This window comes from Falco naumanni, chromosome 8, assembly GCF_017639655.2.
Source record: "Falco naumanni isolate bFalNau1 chromosome 8, bFalNau1.pat, whole genome shotgun sequence".
In the NCBI taxonomy this organism is placed as follows: domain Eukaryota; kingdom Metazoa; phylum Chordata; class Aves; order Falconiformes; family Falconidae; genus Falco; species Falco naumanni.
In genome coordinates, this window is record NC_054061.1 from 33,255,691 (window position 1) to 33,277,805 (window position 22,115).

Here is a 22,115-nt window from a genome sequence, read left to right on the forward strand (position 1 = left end):
TCTCCTGGTGAGACAGAGTCAGCATCTCTGCCCTATCTGGTCACATGGAAAGTAAAAGGTCATTGAGACCATCTCCCCAATCCAAAAACCTTAACCATCTCAAGGCTGAGAACCCATTACCTTAAGATCTGGTGAAATATTGGCCTAAAGAAAACTCATCGACCTCAGTGAGGCCACTGGTTCACCCAGTGGCTTTCTCACCACTGCAGCTGCTCTGGTGGAGCTGCAGGCTGGGCTAGGTCAGAGGTCAGTAAATCACTACAGTCCCAATTTTAAGAACAGTTATTTAACCATCTATATAGTTGCTCTTTTAATGAGGATTACTTGCATGTAGGATGCCAGGAAAAAGAAAACTAAAAACAAAGGCTGCATTTTATCTTGCATGCAAAAGTCCTGCTAAAATGGATACTACAAAAAAAAGGAAAAAAAAAAAAAAAAGGGATAACTAAAGTGGAAAAAACCCCAAACCAAACCAAAACCAAAACCAAAATTGCCACCCTCTCCCTCTCTCAGGAGAGGATGCTATAGGGGGTGAAAAGGATGGGAAGCAGGAGAGCAGCACACAGCTTTCAGATGGCCTTACTCACTTTAACAGAGACTTTGTTCCCCAGAATATCCTTGGATTTACGTGGCCCATTGGCTTCATTTTTGCCACTGCTCTCCTTTTCCGCCCGCTTTCTCATGCGCAGGGTATGCCATGAACATGACTTCCTGTTGTACCAAAAAACGCAGCAATCAAACAGCAAATCATAGCAGGAAGGAAGGATTTGGAAAGGGGAACCAGCATCCACATTCGCGATTACTGCGATTCCCTAGAAGGTGAAAGCCACCGGCAATATGCCTATCTCAAACTGAGCAATGAGAGTTGAAGTTAAAAACCAAACCAAACGGTTCTGCAAAGCAGATGTTGTGCCACACTTGCTGTTTAAATGCATGGAGCAGGAAAAAAATGTCCATGATGGAAGCAGGCAACTAGAACTTGGCCATCTGGTTTCAGGGACTTTGTTTTGCATTGCCACAAATAGAAATTTATTTTGTTTTTGCTACAGTTAAAAGGCCAATTTGGTCCTTGGTCTTGTTGGTTAAAAGCAGTGGAACAAATGTAAATACATTAATAGATTACTCAGTAGAGCAAATTTTAAAAATTTAAGAAATTCAAGGTGTTGCTCAGAACATGAATAGCCCAACAAATAGGAACTACGTCATTAACTTTCCAAGAGATAAGTCATCTCCTACAAAGACAAGCTCTGCTGTGACCCTCAGGACCAAGAATTCCCCATTTGATTTTGCCAGTCTGATTAGAGAGGACATCAGTCATTCCAAGGTTTGTGGCTAGCACCACAGCAGGCACAATTCCTGGTACATTTTTCACCCCTCATTACTGCTCCTATGATCTCTACTCTTGGAAAAAACCAACAGAACGTCACCCCTTGTAAGAGCAATGCTGTGTTGACAACAGAAATTGCATATCAAAGCAGACATAAATTAAGAAAAAACCAAAACATCTTAATATGGATTTAATTTGGTTTAAATAGTGGACAGGTTGGGGGGGATTTGGGAAGGGGTATGTTGTCCAAAGCAGAAAGCTACCAAAACAGCAGTGTGATGAGCTGGGATCCAGGTTCAATGCATCTGCCCACCTTTAAGTCATGCAAATTTGATTTGCATGTTTAAGCCCAATGTTTGGCACATGTCATGTCTACAGTACCTTGACACATTTTACAAAGCAAGTTGCATGTAATCCAACGATCACCTGTGATGCCAATAAAACGCAGTATGTTAGCAAGGTAGGACTCAAAGGATGCCCCGCACAGACGACGCTCCCCCATGAACACTGTGGCTGATTCCTAAGCATTTTTTGGGTTCTACTTCAGCACCTGATGGAAGCTGTATAATAGCTCAAATTAAAAAAAAAAAAAAAAAAAAAAAGTAAACTAATGGCCTCCCAACAGCTGTCTGCCACTGACACAAGACTGAACTGGGTCGTATCAACTGTTTTCACAACAGGATTAGCGTCTCCACTGCAAACAGCTGGCATGTGCGGTCATGTTTGAGCACAAGGAGCACCAGAGCACCCTGCACGTCTCAGCCAGACAGATAAGTGCTGTCTGATATTTGGGCATTTCTGGAGGAGGTCCAAACGAGATATGCAGAGCAGGGGAAGTGATCCAACACTTCAGGACTGTTAAGTTTTCCTTTAAGATATGGTAAGACTCAAGGATGTGGCTGATGGACTCCCTGAGTTATCGGTGAATAATACATGGTGCCAACACTACTGGATCGACCACATATTTTGTGTACAGTATTTGTCAACAGAAGAAACTCTTTTACTACTTATATTAATTATTCAATATGATCTGGCAGACTAGACAGGGCTGAAGATAACACCAGCTCCAGGTCAGTTTTTACCCACAGGACTTCAGTTATTCAAGCATCTTTTTGATTTCAGGGTTGTTTTAGCTGTTTGAGTCTGAAAACATGATACGAGACTTTAAATCTTACTGCAGTGAGAAAGAGAGAAGTGCAATGCACGTGTCTTTTGATTTTGTTACACCTTCCTGGCCACAATTCATCCGACCACATAATTTGATGTAGAATTTGACTGTACAGCTGCCATGAAATCAGTCTTCACCAGGAGCCTGGTGCCACGGATAAACCTAAGAGCACGTGGTTGCATATTGTGGTTAGAGAGGAACCCAGGAATGACCGTGGTAGATGTGCAAAAGATGTGCTAAGCAATTCCTTTGGCTTAACATGCAATTTATAGTAGCATTCATTACTGACTGACAGGTAAAGTAATCATTTATCTTAACTGAAACTCCAGCAGAGGTCAAATTATTATTTTTAGTGAATCCATCACAGAATCTTTCCTTGTGTTTAATTCTGCGCCTCGAGGTACTCATGTAAGGTAACAATTTGTGGCATACGTCATGCATTACCATCTAGTCATTTTAGATGTTAAAAGAAAGCACAGGTATTACTGAAAAGAGGGTTGTACCTTCTGTATTTAATACCAAAAAACCACTTTCTTGCATTAGTCATTTCAGACTGACAAATTTCTAAAAATCAGAAAAGAAAAATATATATATCCACACATTTGTTAAATAAGCAACAAAATGTTATAAACAACAACAAAAAAAAACACCAACAAAAAAAACCCAAACCAACCCAAACCAAAAAAGGGTCAAACTAGTTCTTTTACCTCATTAAAACATGCTCATGTTGAAAATTTATTTTACATATTTAAAATAGTACATTTAAAATTAGTTACATTACAGGTACAATGATGAACATTGCGACTATCCATTATATTGCACAACCTGACTTCATCAATGTGAGTTTGTTTCTTTTCCTTTTTTTTTCTTTTTTTTTCTTTTTTTTTTTTTAAATAGTGCAAAATACTTTATACAGGAATGTACTTGGATGGGGGTCTTGCAAACAAAAAAAAATATATTACAAAAGTTACTGCAAACAGAAAAAAAACCAAACAAAAGAAAACAAAATAAAAAAAAAGATACAAGCTGTACAAGGAAATTGCCACAGACAACAAAATCTCTCCTCCACGAGAAGTGAACCTCAGTCCAACATGGGGCCTGGATGTTTTTGTGGGTTTTTGCTATATCCTGTTATAACCAATATATAGATTAGTAACTTAATACAACATAAATATAAGTCCAGTCCAAGCACGTCCATGTTGGTGTAAAATGGTGGAACATAAAACGTATCTTTAACTGTCTATGGTTTTATTTTTCTCCAAAGTATAAACAAAACCCCACAAAATGAAAATAAGCAAAACCCGAGCTATCCACCATGGCTGCCCGATGCTGCGGATTGACCATTCAGCTTGTTCCAATGGCACTGTAGATAAAAACCAGCAGGAGTTCCCTACCATTTGGGTTTGTTTCTTTTTATTTATTTTTTTTTTTTTTCCTCAACAAATCCGCACAGTGCTCCCAGCGAAGCCAACATGGCACTTACTTGATGCTTCCGTCGCTATTATCTGTAGTGGATTTAGTAAGGGGAGCCAAGATACTGCCGGGGATCCATCCTTCAGCGGCTGGAGAGTGGTCACTTGCAGGCTGGTAAACCAGGAACATGTTCTGCTGGTTGATAGCAAGGACCTGAACCACCTCTCCTTGATTCACACAGATCTCATCCTCCTTCAGTGCATAGTAATCTTTAATCACCACCATGGAAGAGGTCCCATTGCACCCTCCCAAATCAGTCTGAAAATGGACACAACAGAAACCTGTGAGCAGGCGGCGCTGAGGAACCTGCCTTTGCTGGCAGCAATCCCACTGCTTCACGTCAAGCCTAACTGTACCAGAGAGAAAGGCACAAAATACTTAAAAGTTCACGTTGATAGAAAAGGATTTTAAGGATCTGAAAGGCAGCACTAATCTGATGCAAACCAGCCTCCTATGTCGTATTAGATCTCACAGCTGCCAGCGATGGTGCCCCTGCCATGTTCTCATTTGTATGGTCTTACAGATGTACCATCCGTGCTGAGCCATACAGGGGGAAAGACCAACAAAGGCTCAACATTAGAAGCGGAATGAATACTCACACATCTCATGATCTTAAATACAGGGCACACTGTAAAGTGGCTTTGGCCAACCGCAGCCAGCAGTGGGGTCCAAACACCGCTGGCTGATGGTTGCTGACTCTGGTGGTTTGTGCACAGTGAACATGCACCCAAACTGTAACCTTCAGCTGGCACCCTGTGAGCTGTTGCACGGGGAAAGGTCTAAACTCTTCTATACCAGAGCAGACCTCCTGAGGAATGGGTGGTTAACGGATATTATAGAAGCCTGAATATTGCTGCTGCTAGTACTGCAAAGGAATATTCAGTTCACCGGGTCTGCAAACACAGTGGCCCAAAACCCACTGGGATCCTCTCTCCAGGCTCTGTCTCCATTTCCCAGCTGAAGTGCCACCTGTCTAGATGCCAGAGCTTTTGCAGTCTCTGTTTAATGCCAATCACATTTTACACCACTGCTTCAATATGTTGATTCCTGTTGACCTGGTTAGCATAAGTAAAACTAACTTCACAGATCACCTGTGGTATAAGAAATGGGCTATGAGATCATGTTTTATCAGATGAGCTCAGTACCTTGCTTTGTTCATACTTGTCTCCGGGCTGTGAGTGTTCATACCCTGTACTGCCGTTGGAGGTAGATATCTTCAGGGGTGGGAGAGATGGGTTACGGCTTGTAGCCTTCAAAGACTTCTCAGACCCTACTGGAACAGAAGAATAGGGTCTGCTGTTGGGCTGAGGGACCCTACTGGTCTGGGGCCTCAGCACTGCTGAGCTACTTTCTTTGCGTTGGTACTCTATGGGAGACTGTAGCGCTGAAAAAGAGGACAAGAATTAGCTATATGCTTTCAATGTCATTGCAAAGGGCTGCAGAGAGCGCGTGGGGGGATTCAGCTGGAACAAACACGTAAGCTGCAAACCAAACAGGAACAGCAGATGCCACCCCTGGAAGCACAGGGCACGTTCATGGCTGGACAGGACACAAGCATGTTACATTGTACTGCGTGTGAACTGAACACAGCACTCCATGCTGCTGCGGAGAACAGCTTCTCTAATCAACAGAGTGGGTTAAAATATTTGCCATTTGTAGCACACATAGTTGCATTCATTTTCTTTGAAACGGCACAAATTAATCACATCTTGTAGTCAGAATAAATGAAAGCTTGAATGAGGTGCACAGCTTATTTACAGTGAATTTTGCTATCATCAGAACACACAGGTCAAGACCCCTAAGTCTCATTTGTGTATTCCCGAGAGAGTGTGACTACTAAATCTTCTTCAGACATGATGCACAGAAACTTGGTTCTCCACGTGCTTTCTATATTGACTATTTTGGTTCAGGGCAACTGCTGGAAATGACCAGCAAGTGAGGAAGTACAGATGGCATCAAGACATTAATCCCAGCACTCCAGACCTCTCCAGAAAACACCCACAAGCAACACTAAAAAGCTTCATAGGCCTTAAAAAAAAGTCTGCTTGTGAGAGTGTATGTTTCATAGTCATGGAGAGAGCTTACACTGGGAAAAGGAAGGATAAAAATGCCAGATGGTAAAGAAATAAAGAATTTCTTACATTTGGAGGAGAAAGGATCAGGGCTAGGACCCCCAGTGAGTGGGAAAGGAACAGATTTGCTAGGCTCAGACTACCATCCGCAGACCTATGGGTTTGGTTTTTCGCATGTCATGAGGCTTTAATGCATGATTTATAGTCAGTTAATACTGTGTACGTGCACCAGACTAAACCTACTGGAATGCAGAGAGACTAGTCTAGCAAGAGGCAGACAGGACATAGTGTCACAGCATCAGCCCAACAAGGGAGCCACAACAGAAGGAATGTCTTTCCCAACAAGAGGAAAAGGAAAGAAAAACAGAAAGGCTCAGCGCCACACAGCATACTCTCCAGCATTCCCTTTCCATAGAAAGGCAGGACTGCTCCAACAAGAAATCACTTGATACTAAAGAACAAGAGAGTAATTAAAAAATAATTTAAAAAATCAAGGAGGATGCCAGATAGCTATTTTTTCCAAAAGGATACAAACACAGACCTGTGTAGCAATCTGGAAGACTACTTGGCTCCAAAACCTACGCAGTGTCCCTTGTCACAGAAGTGCTTCCTACGCTTCCTATTTATGCCACAGTGACTACCAGTTGTACTCGCTTACCTCAGCTGCAGCTGAAAATGCTTTGGTCCTGATGAAGATCAGGCACAGAGGAGAGGGAAGGTTGGGGAGAACTTTGACAATGATTTTGATAATGACAGTGACGTTTCTCTAGTATATGCTGTAGATTAGGCTGCAAGATCTTTAGCAGTAAGATCTGGATGCTTATCAATCTATCTTGAAACCATCTATCCTTCTCAGTGTTTTTAAAGGGTATTTAGTTGAGTGTCCACTTGTGACTACTAATTCCACCATTAACTATCGCAGCCATGCCTGGCTTCCAGCCCCTTGTTCAACATCTGCTCGTATTATTACGAGCTTCTGGCAAAAATCAGTGTCCCTGTACTTGCATGCTATCTCTTTCTCTAGACCCCCACAAAATATGATGAAAAGGTATAGATTGACGGCATTTTACTTATGAAATGTATCCATCAGTGACATATTTTCTTTACAGCTTGCTTCTTAAAAGAAAACAAAAGAACAGTCACTATAGCCAATCATTTGGTGCACAGTCTGTTTCTCAAGCTTAGCAGCTTTTGCTTTTCTGAGGAAAAGTATGAAAGGCTTAAATACTACAGTGTAATTGCACCAAGTTTTACATTTATGAACTGTGGATGCAAATACTACACTTTGTACGTAGCCCTGTATACTTTAGGGCTTCCCTGTTGAAGACAGAAAATCAGAGACAGCTTGGGCAAGAACTCACAGGGAATATTTTGTTATTAAGTTTATGCAGCATTGGCTCAGTGTGGATTTAATATGATTTTAAAGACAGAAAACATCTGCTTTAATGAAACGCAAAGCTAAAGAACGTATTTAAAGCTTAGTCAGCCTCAATAAGATTACATATTAAAAGCCACTTAAATTGTTCTGGACTGCACAGGCTCTGCTGGATACAATATCATTTTCTTGGATCTTATTTATAGGTTTAAGGTAAATCCTTAAGCCTGTGTTTTAATATAAATCTATTTTTACTTCTAGCTTTAAAGATACTGACGATTATGTTCCTAACCCACCAAATTCCTTGCTGGCCTCACAGCAGATAGGATAAATAGGGGCTATGAAGATGCTTCAATAGAAAAAGGGGCTCACGGGGCAGTAAGCTCTGGGAGGATAAGAGCGAATATATCAAACATAGAACAACAAGTAAGAAAGACGTGGAAGGGACAGGAATCCCCTGCAGTAGTGTCTGTGGAATTCTCACATTTTAAAAAAAATTCTGTAGCTAACCATTAGTGGAACTTATTTTTGTTCCAGTAATCCCTCATTCAAAGCCAATTGCAACAATACAAAAGCCACAACTTTTGGTACTAACTGGTCAGACTGGAGAAGCTGAGACTGCTCATCTCACCAGTGTATGAGATTTAAGGAATCATTTTACAGTGGTGGTAACGAGGCCCTTTCTATTCCAGTATCAAATTTTGGAAGCACAGGTGAAACACTTCCCTTCTCAGCTCAGCCATTGTTTTCAGACTAAGGTGAATGAAAATTTTAAAACCCTCCATGTTGAAGGAAAGGGAATCTTTGTTTTTATGTGAACTGAAAGGGCCTTTTCAGATTTTGCAACAAAAAACCCCACAAAATCGAACACCAAAACCTGAAAATCAAAAAAGCTAACAGATTGTGCCAAACCAAAATGCTTTGATTCAAGCAAATAAGTTTCATTATTGAACATAGTATTAAGTTCTTAAAATATAGAGCTTTTTTCTAATATAAGCTCCATTAAAAAAAGTTGTTTTGAAATGAAGAGTGCAAAACAATTTTGGAAGCATCCAAAGTAATGATTCCATTTTGTTGCTTCCAAACAAACAAAATAGATACTATTTTTAGATTTTTGCTCTAGCCTAGGTTCCTCCTCTTTCCCTCATTCAGTCATGAGCAAGAACAAGCTAAAATTGTTAACTGCACTTGATTCCTCTGTATTTTCAAAATACACATTTCTATTTATCATGTGTGTTTCTTTTTGGTCTTTGGGGTTTTTTTTGTGGTTTGGTTTTTTTTTTTTTTAGAAACACAGCTTTACTTTAAAATATTATTTCTAACCACCTCAAATCTAGTCCTAAAGGAAAGCTGACATTTTGGAAAGGCACCTGTTCATGCACAGCTCCCATGGTTCCTAGGAAAACCAGGGGCAGATGTTTCCTTGCACTCTTGTGTTTTTGTTGAAAGCAGCTGCTGCCCTGCAGAGTGTGGACCTGTAAGGGCATTGATGGTGAGGCAGCCTTCGTCCCACCTTGTGTCCTTAGCTTGTAGTACATGGTGACGTTGAATAGGAGGTTCCTGGGGATAAGCCTTGCTCTGAGTAAGTGGGAGCTACTGTGTAGATCGAATAGCAACCTGGCTTCGACATGGTCCGGGAAAGGGATTAGATTTAAAATCTCCCTGTAGAATGGAAAGTACTAGGTGACACAGACCTGGAAAACCCAGCATTTTAAAAGGATCTTGCACAAAAGTACTACCAAAGGCACGCCACTGGTGGAGGAACCTGAGACCTGAATATGAACCTGACTGATGTATGCACGGCAATTGCACGGGGACCCACCACCTATTTAAGCTGGGAGTGGTAGGCTGCCAAAAACAGTCCACAAGATGCTGCTAATGAAGCCAGGCCAGAACGACCTGCTGTCTTTAATGCAAGATGGGGCTCTAGCAGCTTCTGATGGTGAGCTCCAGGGCCACACAGCAGTTCCCATCAGGCTTGCCCAGCCCTCCTCCCATTCTTCACCTTCCCACCAGGCAGACCTGGCGTGCAGGGCAGAGAGCTCTGTACGGTGGCACCGAGGTGGTCTCTTTTCAAAGACCACCTGTAAATTGTGAGGACTCGTTCCCATGTACTCTCTGGATACTACTTGACCCAGTGCTTAATGACAGGCAGAATGGGCTCTAGTTTCCTACTTGGGATTTCCCTTACGAGAAGAAGTTGCTGGATCATTTTTCTCACAGAGGAAACAGTGACACAAAGATTCTAAATCCCATTTAGTGTCACAGTTTGGGAAACAAAGCAAAGACCATGTACATACCATTTAGGAAATCTCTTTGTGTGTCCAGGACCTGGTTGATGTCCTGTACCCAAGCTTGTTGAATTTCTGGATTAGCTGCCTGTAAAATGACTCTCTCTGATGTTTCCCGGCTCATTAGAGCAAACTTGCAGGGATCGTTGTCCACATTTTCTTCAATGATAAGGTAGTTCATCTGAAATAAGCCAAGGTAAGCATGTTACATGGAGCATAAGTTAACATTACTCAATAATCAGAATAAAATTGCTGTGAAAAGTTCCTGAAAATAATTTGAGTCCAGTAACACACTTTCAGATCATAATCAGAAGAATTTGCCTCATCTAGATATAGGCAGATAAATCTTAAGCTTAATAAAGCTCTGACAGATGTACCAGACATCCGCCTGCCTTGTCTTGAATTACAACTTCTATTTTAAGGCCAGATAGACCTGACTGATGTGCTAAAAATTTACTATAACCTGTAAATATAGTTAAAATGTTCCTACTAAGATGTTAATAGTCTATCCTTCCTTGATTTAAAGAAGTGTTTACATTTCTTATCCTCCATTGGTAAGTCAGTTTCAGTCAGAGTATTTTAAAAATGGAATGGACCATGCACAGGGATATACTGGGAAAAAAAGAGCAATTCTCCCCTGATGTTCCAACAGATCTTCTTATTTCTAGCAGATTACAGTCATCTGCACGCAATCACTTCACTTGACTGCAGTCACAGACCTCTGGAAATCTCATGGATGGCATTTTTGGCTGCTGTCCTGCCCTTGGAGGCTTCTGTTTAAGTACACCCAAAACTTTAACTTTTCCTGAGCTACTTATACCTGTGATAGTAAATAAGAATATGTTAGCATAGCCTTTAAAAAAAAAAAAAAAAGTGAGAAAGAGAGTCTTCATATCAAAAGTAGACAGCTCCAAAGACTAAGGCAATAACATCCCTCTAGAAGAAGTCTATCTCGAATTGCTCTGAGCATCTGTCAAGGCATGGAGAGATTCACTCCACATCTGAATACTGTCCAGCATTCAAACTGCAAGATGGAAAGAGCCTCTTCCTTCTCTTCTGGGGGACCCTGTGAAGTTAGAGGGACATGCAGGAACTCCTCTGACATGGTGAGAAGGAAAGGGACAGACAGCGAGCCTGGACGGTGCTCTTCCTCTTGTTCTGAGATCTTGCTCCTCTGGTTGATAGCCCAAGCAAGCAAGTCAATCCTGGTATGACTCCAGGAAAAAGACTTGTAGGTCAGAGTCCCTAACCTCCTATTTGCATCTCAGGGAGATGCATTTGCCAGGGCTGTCCACTTAGGTGTATTGAGAGTCTGAAGGGCATCCAACTGAGAAGTATCCAAGAAGGGATGTGCAATTTCTGAACACTAACTTCATCAGTGTATAAAGAAGTGTTCTTTGCTAATGTAGGACATCATGCTCAAACTTCTATCACAGTTTCAGTGTGACAGACCTTGGAGAACAATATTTGGGAGCCTGGCTACATCCGAAGTCGTACGCATTTCTTGTTCTAACGAAGAGGCCTCCAGTGCTCAGCAGCAACTGTGACACAGAGGAAAGAAATAGGATCTCCACTGCTGGCTAGGTCCTTCTGCTGTGTGGGAGGATGGGACCAGCAGGGGAACAGCCTCCATGTCTCAGGGAGTGCCTCCCAGAGAACCAGACAAGCATGACTGCAGATGGTATCGAAGCCAGCCAAAGATGGCTAGGCAGTCCTGGTAACTGCTGTGAAGATGGGCTCAACCTGCCCAGCAGGATCTTGTCAGCACTTGAACCAAGGTCAAATAAACTTGGTCCCAGCTGACAGTGTAAAGCTTCCTCAGACTCTGGCTCGTGAACTCCTATCAGATGCAAATTCTGGATGCCCACATTTAGGGCAGGGTTATGAAAGACAAGTGATGAGGCAAGCCTGCTTAAGTGACACCTTGGGACAAACTGCCTCTTGCCAGGGAATCACCCAGCTCAGGCTGAAGCTTCACTGCAAGGTGAGGATGCCTGTGGCACAGAGTGGTGGTCCTGCAACAGGGAATGGTCCTGCTCCACTGTGGGCCACAGCTCATCTCTGTGGGAAAGCGTGAGAGAAATACAAAAGCAGGCAGAAGCTGAAGTAGGGGCTGGGAGGCAGGGTGCGAGAGCTGCTGGCACACAGGCTCCACGCTGCGCTGGGGGAGATGCACACGGAGCCACGGGGAATCCTACACTCGCTGTAGGCACTCACCAGGAGAACGAGCTGCTTGCCAAGTGGAAGAAAAGAGGGACTGGAAAATTATCACACAAAAATTTTAAACTCGGGCAGTGGGAACAGTATTACTTTCATAGGCTGTTTAACTAGAAAAGCAACTCATGCCCTTGAGGCAAGCTAATTTTATTGACATTAGAAGAGATTTATTTTTCTCTCTTTATCTACAATATACAATTCAGCAATTGTTTCCTGCAGATAAAAGCTGCATTGTTATACATACAATAAACTGAAGCAAAAAAGATTAATGTTATTTCCATCTCCCAACTTTAATAATAATTTAAATCAGCAATAAGATAAAATCAAAGCTGATCATCTAAATCAAGATGATTGTTTATTTGTACACTTTAGGTTTTTCCTTTATAGCTTATTATTTGGTTGGAAACTATGAAATACGCTGACTTACAAATGGATATAGGCTTTTCAGTAAATGCTGCAGATTCTGTCAGCCAACAAGTTGCCCTCATTTCAATAAATATGCTGTTTATCATATATTTGTTTAGTTATACATGGTTAATATGCATTATGGTACCTGATATTGTTCTCTTCTACTTCATATTAATGTATAATTTAAAATATAGAGCAAACACAATGCATTCTTCCATATCTCTTTTTAACCTGTATCTTTGAAAAGGAAATCAATCCCGACTTGCTTCTCAGCTTTTGAATGATCAAGGCACTCAAACGAACCAGTGACTTTGCTCTTTCTGCAGGCACAGTAAAGGCTGTTCTACCAGGAGAGGTGTAGCGCTTACCATTTTAGATGTTAACTTCATATTTGTTAAACAAGCATAAACCCCCTTAAACAAATGAACAAACAAGTATTTTCCCTGGTTACTTCCAGTTTTTACTTTCAGTCCCAGCCCCACAATCTGGAAAGATTATTTAAAAGCAAAATTAATTTCTTGAAACGCTTTTTATAGTTTGGCTGGTTTTATAATTCCTCATAGCTGCATTTTTAGAGCTATGCATGGTTTTGTTTGTTTTTGAAATAGTTCTGTCTTCTTGCAACATTCACATTTGCACTAAAAGCCCTCCCCCGATTAGGGACAGTACTTCCAGTAATGTCACAGAGAGGCTTAGTACTGCCTTAGAGTTTGGCCTAAGATGACTACACCTTCCCCCACCTTTCATGAGCACGCTTAAAAGCAACTATTGTATACTTCCTTTGACTACTGCAGGCTCTGTAGCAATATTTGCTAATGCAGAGCTATGAATGACAGAGGACCTGCCCTCGCTGTGTTCCTTGTAAAAGTTACCCAGTAAATTTAGGCACCCAGTGATTTATTTGGAGATGGTCTTAAATGGCTTCTGGTCCATTGAAAGGTAAACACAAATGTTTTCTGCAAATTGTTGTCCACCTATGACAGGATGGACCAGTCTCGCAGCACAGAAAACTGGTAGGATTTCCTTAGCTGACCATCAAACAGAATATGCCTCTCCCTCTCTACTTCTTACCTTTATGCTTTTCTTGAACATGTAGCCTGGTGTTAAAGATCCTTTTCTAAGGAGTTCGCTGAAAATAACTATTTGCTCAAAGAGAAACACCCTACGCTCCTTTGGTCGAGACTGAACGCCAGAATCCTGCTCTGTCACATAGAAGGTGTCCTGCTGCAGCAGCTTGCCTTGCGCTGTCAGCTTGCCCTGAGAAGCAGAAAGGCACCAACATTACAAACCCTGACCCACCATGATCCCACACAACAATCTGCTGGTTTGTGCAGTCCAAGTTTTCCAAGCAGCACTGAATTCATGTGAGACATAACCCCTCTAAATTTTCAAAGCAGCAATCTTGTAAATCAAGACCTCAGTTTAAGAAAAATAACATAGGTTTTCTTTGTTCTCGTTGCCACTGATTGTGCACATAAAACCAAAAGCCAGAGGTCTCAAGAAGAATTTTTGATATACTTAATTTCAGACACTGTTCCCATTATGTAGTTTGTTACTGTAGTGCCTTGGATTGCCTCTGGTCTTGAGCTCTCCATCATTCCCTAAACCAGAAGCCAATGACAACACCTCTGGAGGCTCAAAAAAACAGGACCTACCTGTTTGCAGGAATGTTACAATGCATAAGAGGGTAAGACAAACTTGACTTCATTGTGCAGATAAGACATCTCAGGAGGGCTGCCAAAGTCTACGTTGGCTTAGTTACAAACCACAAGCTGTAACCTGTGGGGTTACAACTCACAGGTCCCCTCCTGGATGTTGCCAAAGTCAGGGGGAGCTGTTAACACATTAATGCTAGGGTGACCTTACTAATAGGCAGAGTAGTCTGGCTCACCACTTGTTTTGCTCTGGCAATAGAGACAAGAAATCTACTTCAAGCTTGCAGAAGCTTTTAAGGACCTCACATTTTGAAGAAACAATAGATAGATTGTCACAAGTTTAGAGTGAAAGGTATATCACCCCCACCTTCAAAACCACACCAAAGCATGCAACTCAGCAACTGGAGAAGAACAAGCACTAGATAAACAGCCTGGAATAGGGCCAGTTGTAGAGACAATCATAGAAAGATAAAATACTTCTCCTTGCCTAGCTGTTTTTATAAGCAGAATGCAAACGCATACCTCAAAGCCTTGCAGGCGACCCAGGTTCATCATATCATTGCAACGTTTTGGTACAAGGCACATTAATTCAACTGCTTTCTGTTAAGGAAAAAGGATGTTGTATTATTACAAGAGAATCAGAAGGTTCCTCAAAGCAAAGTGTCAAACAATGAACTTCAGTAGCACAATCACCGCTAGCAGTTATTCATGGCAAGGCCCTCATGTGCTGAAGATGTACAGTCATGTCTAAAAGAGGATGGTGCACCTGCAATGCAGGACTGTGCCTTCATCTTTTACTTCAGATTTTAGCTAAGAGCAATAACATGTTTAGAATACCAGCGGGATCTTCAACTATTGTCAAAGGAATACTGGGCTTTTCATTCCTCCACATAAAGTGCCATTAGATAACAGTACTATTGTTAAGACTTGAAAACGTACCTCTACATCGGAGCACTCCAGACCAGCTTTTTCACTGTACCTCAGGAAGTCCTGAAGAAAGCAGAAAGGTTTGCATTAAGGCACTTCAGGAAGAGAAAACAGAATATGCCAGTTTGAAAAAAAAAAACACCACCAAAACACATCCCAGCATGTGATTTTCTGAGAAGAAACTTGCTAATATTAATAAAACCGTCTGCAGAGGTTCGTGAACATTATAACCCCTTTATAGATATGGAAAAGGGGTGTGGATGGTTGCTGAAAACATCATCTAAAAAAGACAAAGCCAGGATTAGCCCTTGGGAATGCTTAGTTGGTCCCTGTCTTAAGCCACAAGACCACACACACTTGAAGATTTTTTTTTCCTTTTCGCATTTCAGGGAACACACTGCTGTCTCTTTGCTAGTGTGCAATTACAAAACTGTGGGCTGATGGCAGCCTGCTTGAGACTAGTTCAAAAAAAGAGAAGAAACCAGCTCAGAGCCCCAGTACTACTGGGGATGACAGGGTAGGGTTCAGCCACGCCTGCTCCTAGATGTTAGCTTGAGACCCTACGGATGGACTTCCAGAAATGCTGAGTAACTGGCATTGAGGATAAATCAGCAGAAGCCAGAGTGGTCAGACTCCTTTGGGGAGCTCACCACAATTTTTTCCCCCAATTTTAAGACAGCAGAATATTCTGGAAATAAAGTTCCTTAAGGTAATTTGAAGAGAGATATTCAGAAATGGACGTTATAGCATTTATTAGAAGTCTGCCATTAAGCACCAAAGACAGGCTTTACTAACACGCCTGTGTGCCTTAGTGCAATGTAAAAAAATTGAATGAAAGTTTGCTCTGAAACTTCAAAGGAAGAAAATTCCTATTTGGATTTTACTCTTCTATAAAAAAAAACAATCAAAAATAATTTTAAAAAATCTTTTTATTATCCTAAATTGCAAACTACTCCTACAGATGTGGCTCGCCTGCTCTCTGGACATTTTCCACAGTACTCTGTCATTGTATGCCCATGTTTGAGCAGACTCCTCTTTCCTTTTAATCTGATGAAGTTAAAACCAAGGCTGACTTAAAACGGCAGCATCTCATGCAAGATGCAGACTATAGTTTAGTCCAAACTGTATCTTTCCACTCACCTTGAGAAGAAGCTGGTATTTAGTTATTCTTTGAATGGGTTTGATTAGAAAGTCACTGATGGTTAACCGTTGGCTTATTTCCTGTTGAACCTCCTAAAAATTGAGGATTAAAAACAATTGCAAACAATAACAAAGTAAAACAGAGAACATGATAAAATGTCTCAGTAGAGACTTATTTCCACAGAAAGCTGGCCTGTTCTTAATCTTTTGTTTGCAAGAGGGATTTTTAATGGATTTAAAAAACCAGCATATCCTACTTAGGCAAGGACTGGGTAAGTCTTGACCAAGCTGGAAGGCGTTGGAAAGCACGGGATCCCTTCCCCCTCTGAGCTAACCGAGCAGGACTACAAGGTCTGGAGACCACTCTTCCCACTGCAGCGGGGATTAGCTCACAAACAAGTCCTGCAAAGCATGCCTCTTACCCTTGGGTGAAAGGAAACATTTTTCCCTTGCTAAACAAGCTTCTTTCACATTAATATCTAAATGTGTCTAGTCCCAAAGATTCCTTCAAACACACAAAGATATTTGGAATTTATGAGAGGCACCACCCAGCTCCAACAACTTTTACTTCCTCCCCTGTTTGTAGACCACAGATGAAAAAGTCTTATTTTATTTTGGACAGAAATCAATGCAGTTGTACTCTGAGGGCCACAGACAGTGAGTACGGGATTAAATATTTATTAGAAATTAACAGTATAAGAATTTGAAACAAATGAAAGAATAACACTTTTCCCCATAGCAGAGACTTTAGCAGCATGGGCAGTATCAAAATCTTCTAACGTTTGTTTTAGCCAAACCCCACAGGTTACAGAATAGTCTACTTGCCTTCAACTCACAGCTGTAAGTAGCAGTAACGTATAATGAGCCATGCTTACCTCAAAGTATGCCTCATACTCAGCTACTATATATTCAGATCGTGGCTTGTTTTGGCAATATACCACATACATGTGTAATCGCCGCTCCTATGAAAGCAAGAGGCCGGGTGAGATATTGGCTACCGTTCTATTCTGCTATTAAAAGCTGGCAGAAAGTTGCTATGGTGTTCTGCTTGGACTGCCTTATTTTTGGTTTAATCAAAGATTTAGTTTGCTGAAGTAGGAAAGTAAATCGGTAATTGGTTGTGCTCTCCACTTCTGCACCTTAGGCAAGGGGAGGTTTCCGTGGGGGCAGCCACTTGGGGTTGTCAGCCCCACACTGGTCGGTCTGAGATTTGCTGTAGGTTTGTGCTCTAGCTATTATCACATGAACATGTCAATTGTAGCAGTTGGCAAGTACCTGCCATAATTATATTTTGGCAGATGTCCTCGGCCACAACAATCTTGCCCCCAAAATGAGAAGTCTGCAAGAAGGCAATGATTAATGCTTTGGTTCAATCCAGCTCACTGCAGATGCATAACTATAGGGATACTTTATGATTAAATTTAATTTTAGGCATGTAAAAGTACCAAGTCGACACAAATATGTTTTTTGGAAAGGAGTCATCACACCTTAACTGACAATTATGCTAGAGACAGGTAACAAAATAAAACTTACATGCTTAATAAAAAGCTGTGCTAAACGCTCAGGTTCTTGAAGACATTTTTCCAGTTCAGCCAGGAAAAAGCTGAAAGAAAGGACATCAACATTTCAGAATACTTCTTTAGGTCATCCCAGCAGCAAACTAGTTGTCCTTCAGATATATCAGTGCAATTTTAGCTATATTATTCAATAATAAATGAAAAGGTAAGCTTGGCTTCAGCCCATAATGGTTGGATTTCTAAAACATTAGATGAGAGCTGTGAAATATGGAGGTCTTGTCTTGCAAAATATCTGTTCTTCTTTACTATTACAGTGGTTTAAACTTTTAAAAAGTGCCAATAACTATCTAATTGCAAGAGTTGCTTTCCTTCACTGAGAACTCCCGAAGTAAAACTTTTCCATATACCAAAAGGCTTGTGAAAACTCAGCTGAAGCTCTACCAGGAGTTCTCAGTTGCATGAGCAGATCTGGAGTACTGGTCAACGTGGAAGAGATGCATAAGTTTCCACCTGAAGAGACAAATCAATGCGTTTTTGCTGGTGGAGTTTTGGTATGTTCTGGTTTTCACTGTTTTTCAGTATATTACCATTAGTAACATACTGTAATTCATAATAGTAATAGTAATTCATACACACAATCTCTATCTTGACCTGCAGCTTTTGGGTCATTCATTCTAGCTGGAATGTTCTTACCAAGAATATACCAGGAAAAGTGAGGTAAAAACAGCTAAACTAAACTTTAGAAATACTGGTAGGTTTTTCTAACTGGTAGGCGAATCCTCACAATTTCCCTTTCCATGATCATACCCTTTTTCAGTGCAGGATTTCTGTCTCAAATGCCTTCATGGATTTGCTACAGTAGCCATATTTGGTGACATGCCTGCAATGGCCTGGTCCCAAGAAATCCCAGAACCTCAAAAAAAGATGCACATTGGACAGCTGTCCCAACTAAACATCCCTATCGCTACCATCAGGTACAGCTGCTTCCATAACTCAATCCTCCATAAATGTTAAATTCATCTGCATTTAAATAGACTTCTTGACCTAAACATGCAGAACTAAAAATAGGGAATCCCTCCCTGTGTGTTACAGAAAACTCCTGTCATCACGCTTAAACAACAAATGGCACTCTGTTGCTGGTAACAACTTGATACATGATGAAGCTTTTTCTGACATTTTTTGTTTTGTGCTTACAAGGGCACCTGTCAGAACATAAGGACAGGGCCAGGCCATGAGATAAGCACCTGTAGGACACATGATGGGAAGGATACTGTGTTTCCTGGGTGAGAGAAATGTACAGAACTGAAGGAAGATCCAGCCCGGTGTTCATTGCTCAAGTCTACTTATGCATGCTCAAATTCTAGTTAATTGGAGCTGTACAGTATTTCTGAGAGGCAGAATTGAACTGATGACCATATTGTTCATAAGCAAGTCACAGCAGAAACAGCCCAGCATTTGAAATGTCTTCTGTTTCCATCAGTTTTTCAAAAGCTACTTGTACAAGTAAGATTTTCAAGCAACAGGGTTCCTAACTCAGAGTCAAAAGCATCAACTAGTCCAAAGTATGTCAGAGCTTTCAGGTGAGAAAGATCTTGAAGGCATTTGCATTTGATCACCCTACTAGCCAAATACTACCAATACCAGTAGTATGGTCAGCCTTTGCAATCCTGTCAGCTGCACGTGAAGATGCTCATGTTGCTGAGAACCACAAGGCGCAGGAAAGAAACCATGACTTTCCAGCAGTGCTACTGCTCATCAGTGGGATGAATTGAGCCTACAGCTGTGACCAAGAAACACAATTATGGCAGCCTCTGTAGCTCTTCTGAGGATCCAGCAAATAGCCCATAAGCAGCAACCCTCTGGGAGCCATGCTGGGACTGCTTATGAGCAGCAGCTCAGGAGCTGCGGATGGACCACAGAGCCATCTCCCATTGAGCCTCTCGTTGTGGCTCCCCAGCAAGGAGTGGCAGAGCCACCGGCAGCACAGCACTGACAAAGAGCAGACTCTCTCGTGTGCAACATTTCTGTCACACTGACCAGCACTCCTGGCGTGGTGTTTGAACCAGCATAAAGCTGTATTTGTGATCAGAGACAGCATGACAGACACCCTCCCCTGAAGCCAGGCAGTGCAAAGCTATAGCCCATCCAAGTTTGTTTGGTTTTTTTTTTTTTTTACTGGGATAAATGATTTTATGTAAGACAGTGCAATGTTTTGCATCATGCAGTTGTGCCATTTTTGACTGGGTAGACAAAGCCCTGTATCAGGATCTAGTGTATCGTGAAACTGGCTGAAAGCACATGAATTAGAACATGTTCTCAAGATTCAAGGTAGCCATAGTTTGTGAAGTTATTGAGCAGCACTTACAAATCAACAGAGACCATTTAAAGTGAGGTAATGTCCTTTGGAAGTTCAGCCCCGAATGACCTGCTGTTCAATTAAAAGCAGCTTAGACATACAGACACCAGATACCCCAATCCTTTATGGATAAATGGTTAGAAAGGTGCTTAAAAAGGAACTAAACCAAAACTTACTCTTTGTGCCAGTCGTAGATCTGGTGAATATTGCCAAATACTATCTTGTCTTTCCCTTTCATATCTTCAGAAACTCCTTTTTCTTCCATCCTCTTCATGAAGCCCTTTAGGATTAATGATCAGTGATTAGCAAAGGGTTCATTTGGAGGGGGAGCATAATTACACTCTTTTATTTTCCCAAAGAACAGAAGGCTAATGTCAGGATTTTTTACATTGAAAATGCTTAAAATACCTTTTGTACACTTTAAAACCAGAAACCCATCTAAATACTTTAAATCATACAGTTTGCTTAAAAGAAAACTTAAAAGGATTTATTCTGAGTATCTACCTTATACAAACCATTATTAGATGTCATTGAAGTGACAAGTGCATTTAGAAGATAAAAGTTAAACAAAAGTCGTTTATCAAACTCTTGGCTTCTCTGTAAGAGGAAGAAGCCAGACTCTGTACAGAGTTCTTCCACTCATCACCATGAATATTTTGTGGAGAAAAAAGCCAAGCAGTAAGTTTAAAGAATCACATGAATAGGACTTCTCACACCTCCTGAGAGTTTCTTTGTAAGCTTTTCGATCTGCCAATGGTGCCTGATGTAAGCAGAAGATAATATAAAGGTTTTTAAGTTTGGAAACTGTTGAAAATCACTGTTAGATGGGCTGATAATTCTCCTTGGACTAGTGAATGTCAAAAACACTGCCGAAAGGCACTTCAAACACATGCCTCCATCCCTGAGTCCTGGCTGGAGAAAAAACTGGACCCTGCCTGCGAATTTGCTCTGACAGGTGATCCCTAGGGATCAGCCAGGTCTTTACAAGTTGAAGCTTAAAAAACTATGACTTTTGTTTACAAAAAAACCCCACCCCACCCCACCCAAAAAAACAAGCCCCAAACTCTATTTTATCTCCAGGGTTTTTTGCAAAACAATAATCCACAGGCCACACATGCACCTCAGCACAGACCCAAACACAGCTTCTGGAAAGGTACTCCGGCACTCAGACACAGGGCTTTAGTCCAGGTGCCAACTCAAGAAAAGCATGTTACTGTTACTTGATATGACAGCAAGAAAAGCACAAAAATGGTAGAAGCATCAGTTATTCTCCATCACTGCCCTCAAGACTACACTATAGCACACAGAGCTTGTCACAAGCAGGGTAGCCAAGAAAAACCTTTGCACACTGAAGTTGAAACCTAAAATACAATGTTTGTTAGACAGAAGCAAAAATAGTTTCCAGAGACATTTCTTCTTGTTTCTGTCAACATGAGAAGGGGACCATGGACGCAGAGCACAAATAAAGCAGTTTGTTTCTTAAGCTGTATTTTTTGTTGTCACTTATCAGCATGGTACTTTTTAGTGGGAAAACCTTCTGCATGGCAGGGTTTGCTTCAGCTCACCTCCACAACAGTTCCCAAGTCTTTGACGTAGTCTTTTTCAGTCTGTACCAGCTCATTTAAGACAAACCTAAATTTAAACAGAACAGACATGCATTTAACCATATTCCTTGATGTTGCTGTTTGATCCTTTAACCACACATTACCTCTCCACAAAACCCCATCGTCACCCAGATCACATAACACAACTCACTCTTCATTCTTTTCTAGCTCAGTGGAATGTAAATGACAAAACCATCGGGTCAGGGTAGTTTCAGTTCTCCTAACCACACCTAACAGTCCAGCTGCCTGTGCTTTGAACTACCTCTCCCCACTCTCCTCTCCTCCACCCCCCATGCAGCCCCCTGACAACGATGGAGAGATGTCCTGACCCATTCTGCAGTAGGCAGCAGAGGATTTCTTGCCCCTGTCCCTCTGGCTTTGCCCAGGATTCAGCAATTAAGTTTTGATTTGGAAGTTTCAAATGCCTGGAAAACAAATCCCCTCTCCCATCACAACCAAGAGCTTAATCTTTCAGACTGGGTAATCTACATGTGGGTGTCAAATGCTTTATGCCTATTTCAGAGCTAATAATCCTGGGTAGGAGAGTCACCTAATGAAGGCCTGCTAGATGTAAACAACAGCAAG

The 22,115-nt window shown here is 41.4% G+C and overlaps 1 protein-coding gene across 9 annotated transcripts in view; it reads right to left on the reverse strand.

Annotated features, from left to right (window-relative positions):
• Window positions 1–22,115, reverse strand: part of KALRN (kalirin RhoGEF kinase) — a 528,347-nt gene that overhangs the window by 29,449 nt on the left and 476,783 nt on the right. For 6 of the 9 annotated variants that reach the window (XM_040604671.1, XM_040604672.1, XM_040604673.1 and 3 more), the window contains 12 exons: window positions 21,492–21,558; window positions 20,103–20,206; window positions 17,587–17,656; window positions 16,929–17,015; window positions 16,054–16,146; window positions 14,926–14,976; window positions 14,509–14,586; window positions 13,403–13,588; window positions 9,716–9,887; window positions 5,114–5,352; window positions 3,979–4,226; window positions 588–711 (listed from right to left, as the gene is read on the reverse strand). In XM_040604671.1, coding sequence (XP_040460605.1) covers window positions 588–711; window positions 3,979–4,226; window positions 5,114–5,352; window positions 9,716–9,887; window positions 13,403–13,588; window positions 14,509–14,586; window positions 14,926–14,976; window positions 16,054–16,146; window positions 16,929–17,015; window positions 17,587–17,656; window positions 20,103–20,206; window positions 21,492–21,558 — 1,519 coding nt within the window. Of the gene's footprint in view, window positions 1–324; window positions 409–587; window positions 712–3,978; window positions 4,227–5,113; window positions 5,353–9,715; window positions 9,888–13,402; window positions 13,589–14,508; window positions 14,587–14,925; window positions 14,977–16,053; window positions 16,147–16,928; window positions 17,016–17,586; window positions 17,657–20,102; window positions 20,207–21,491; window positions 21,559–22,115 lie in introns of all 9 variants that reach the window. The other 3 variants (XR_005829443.1, XR_005829442.1, XM_040604676.1) reach the window with 2 other exon arrangements.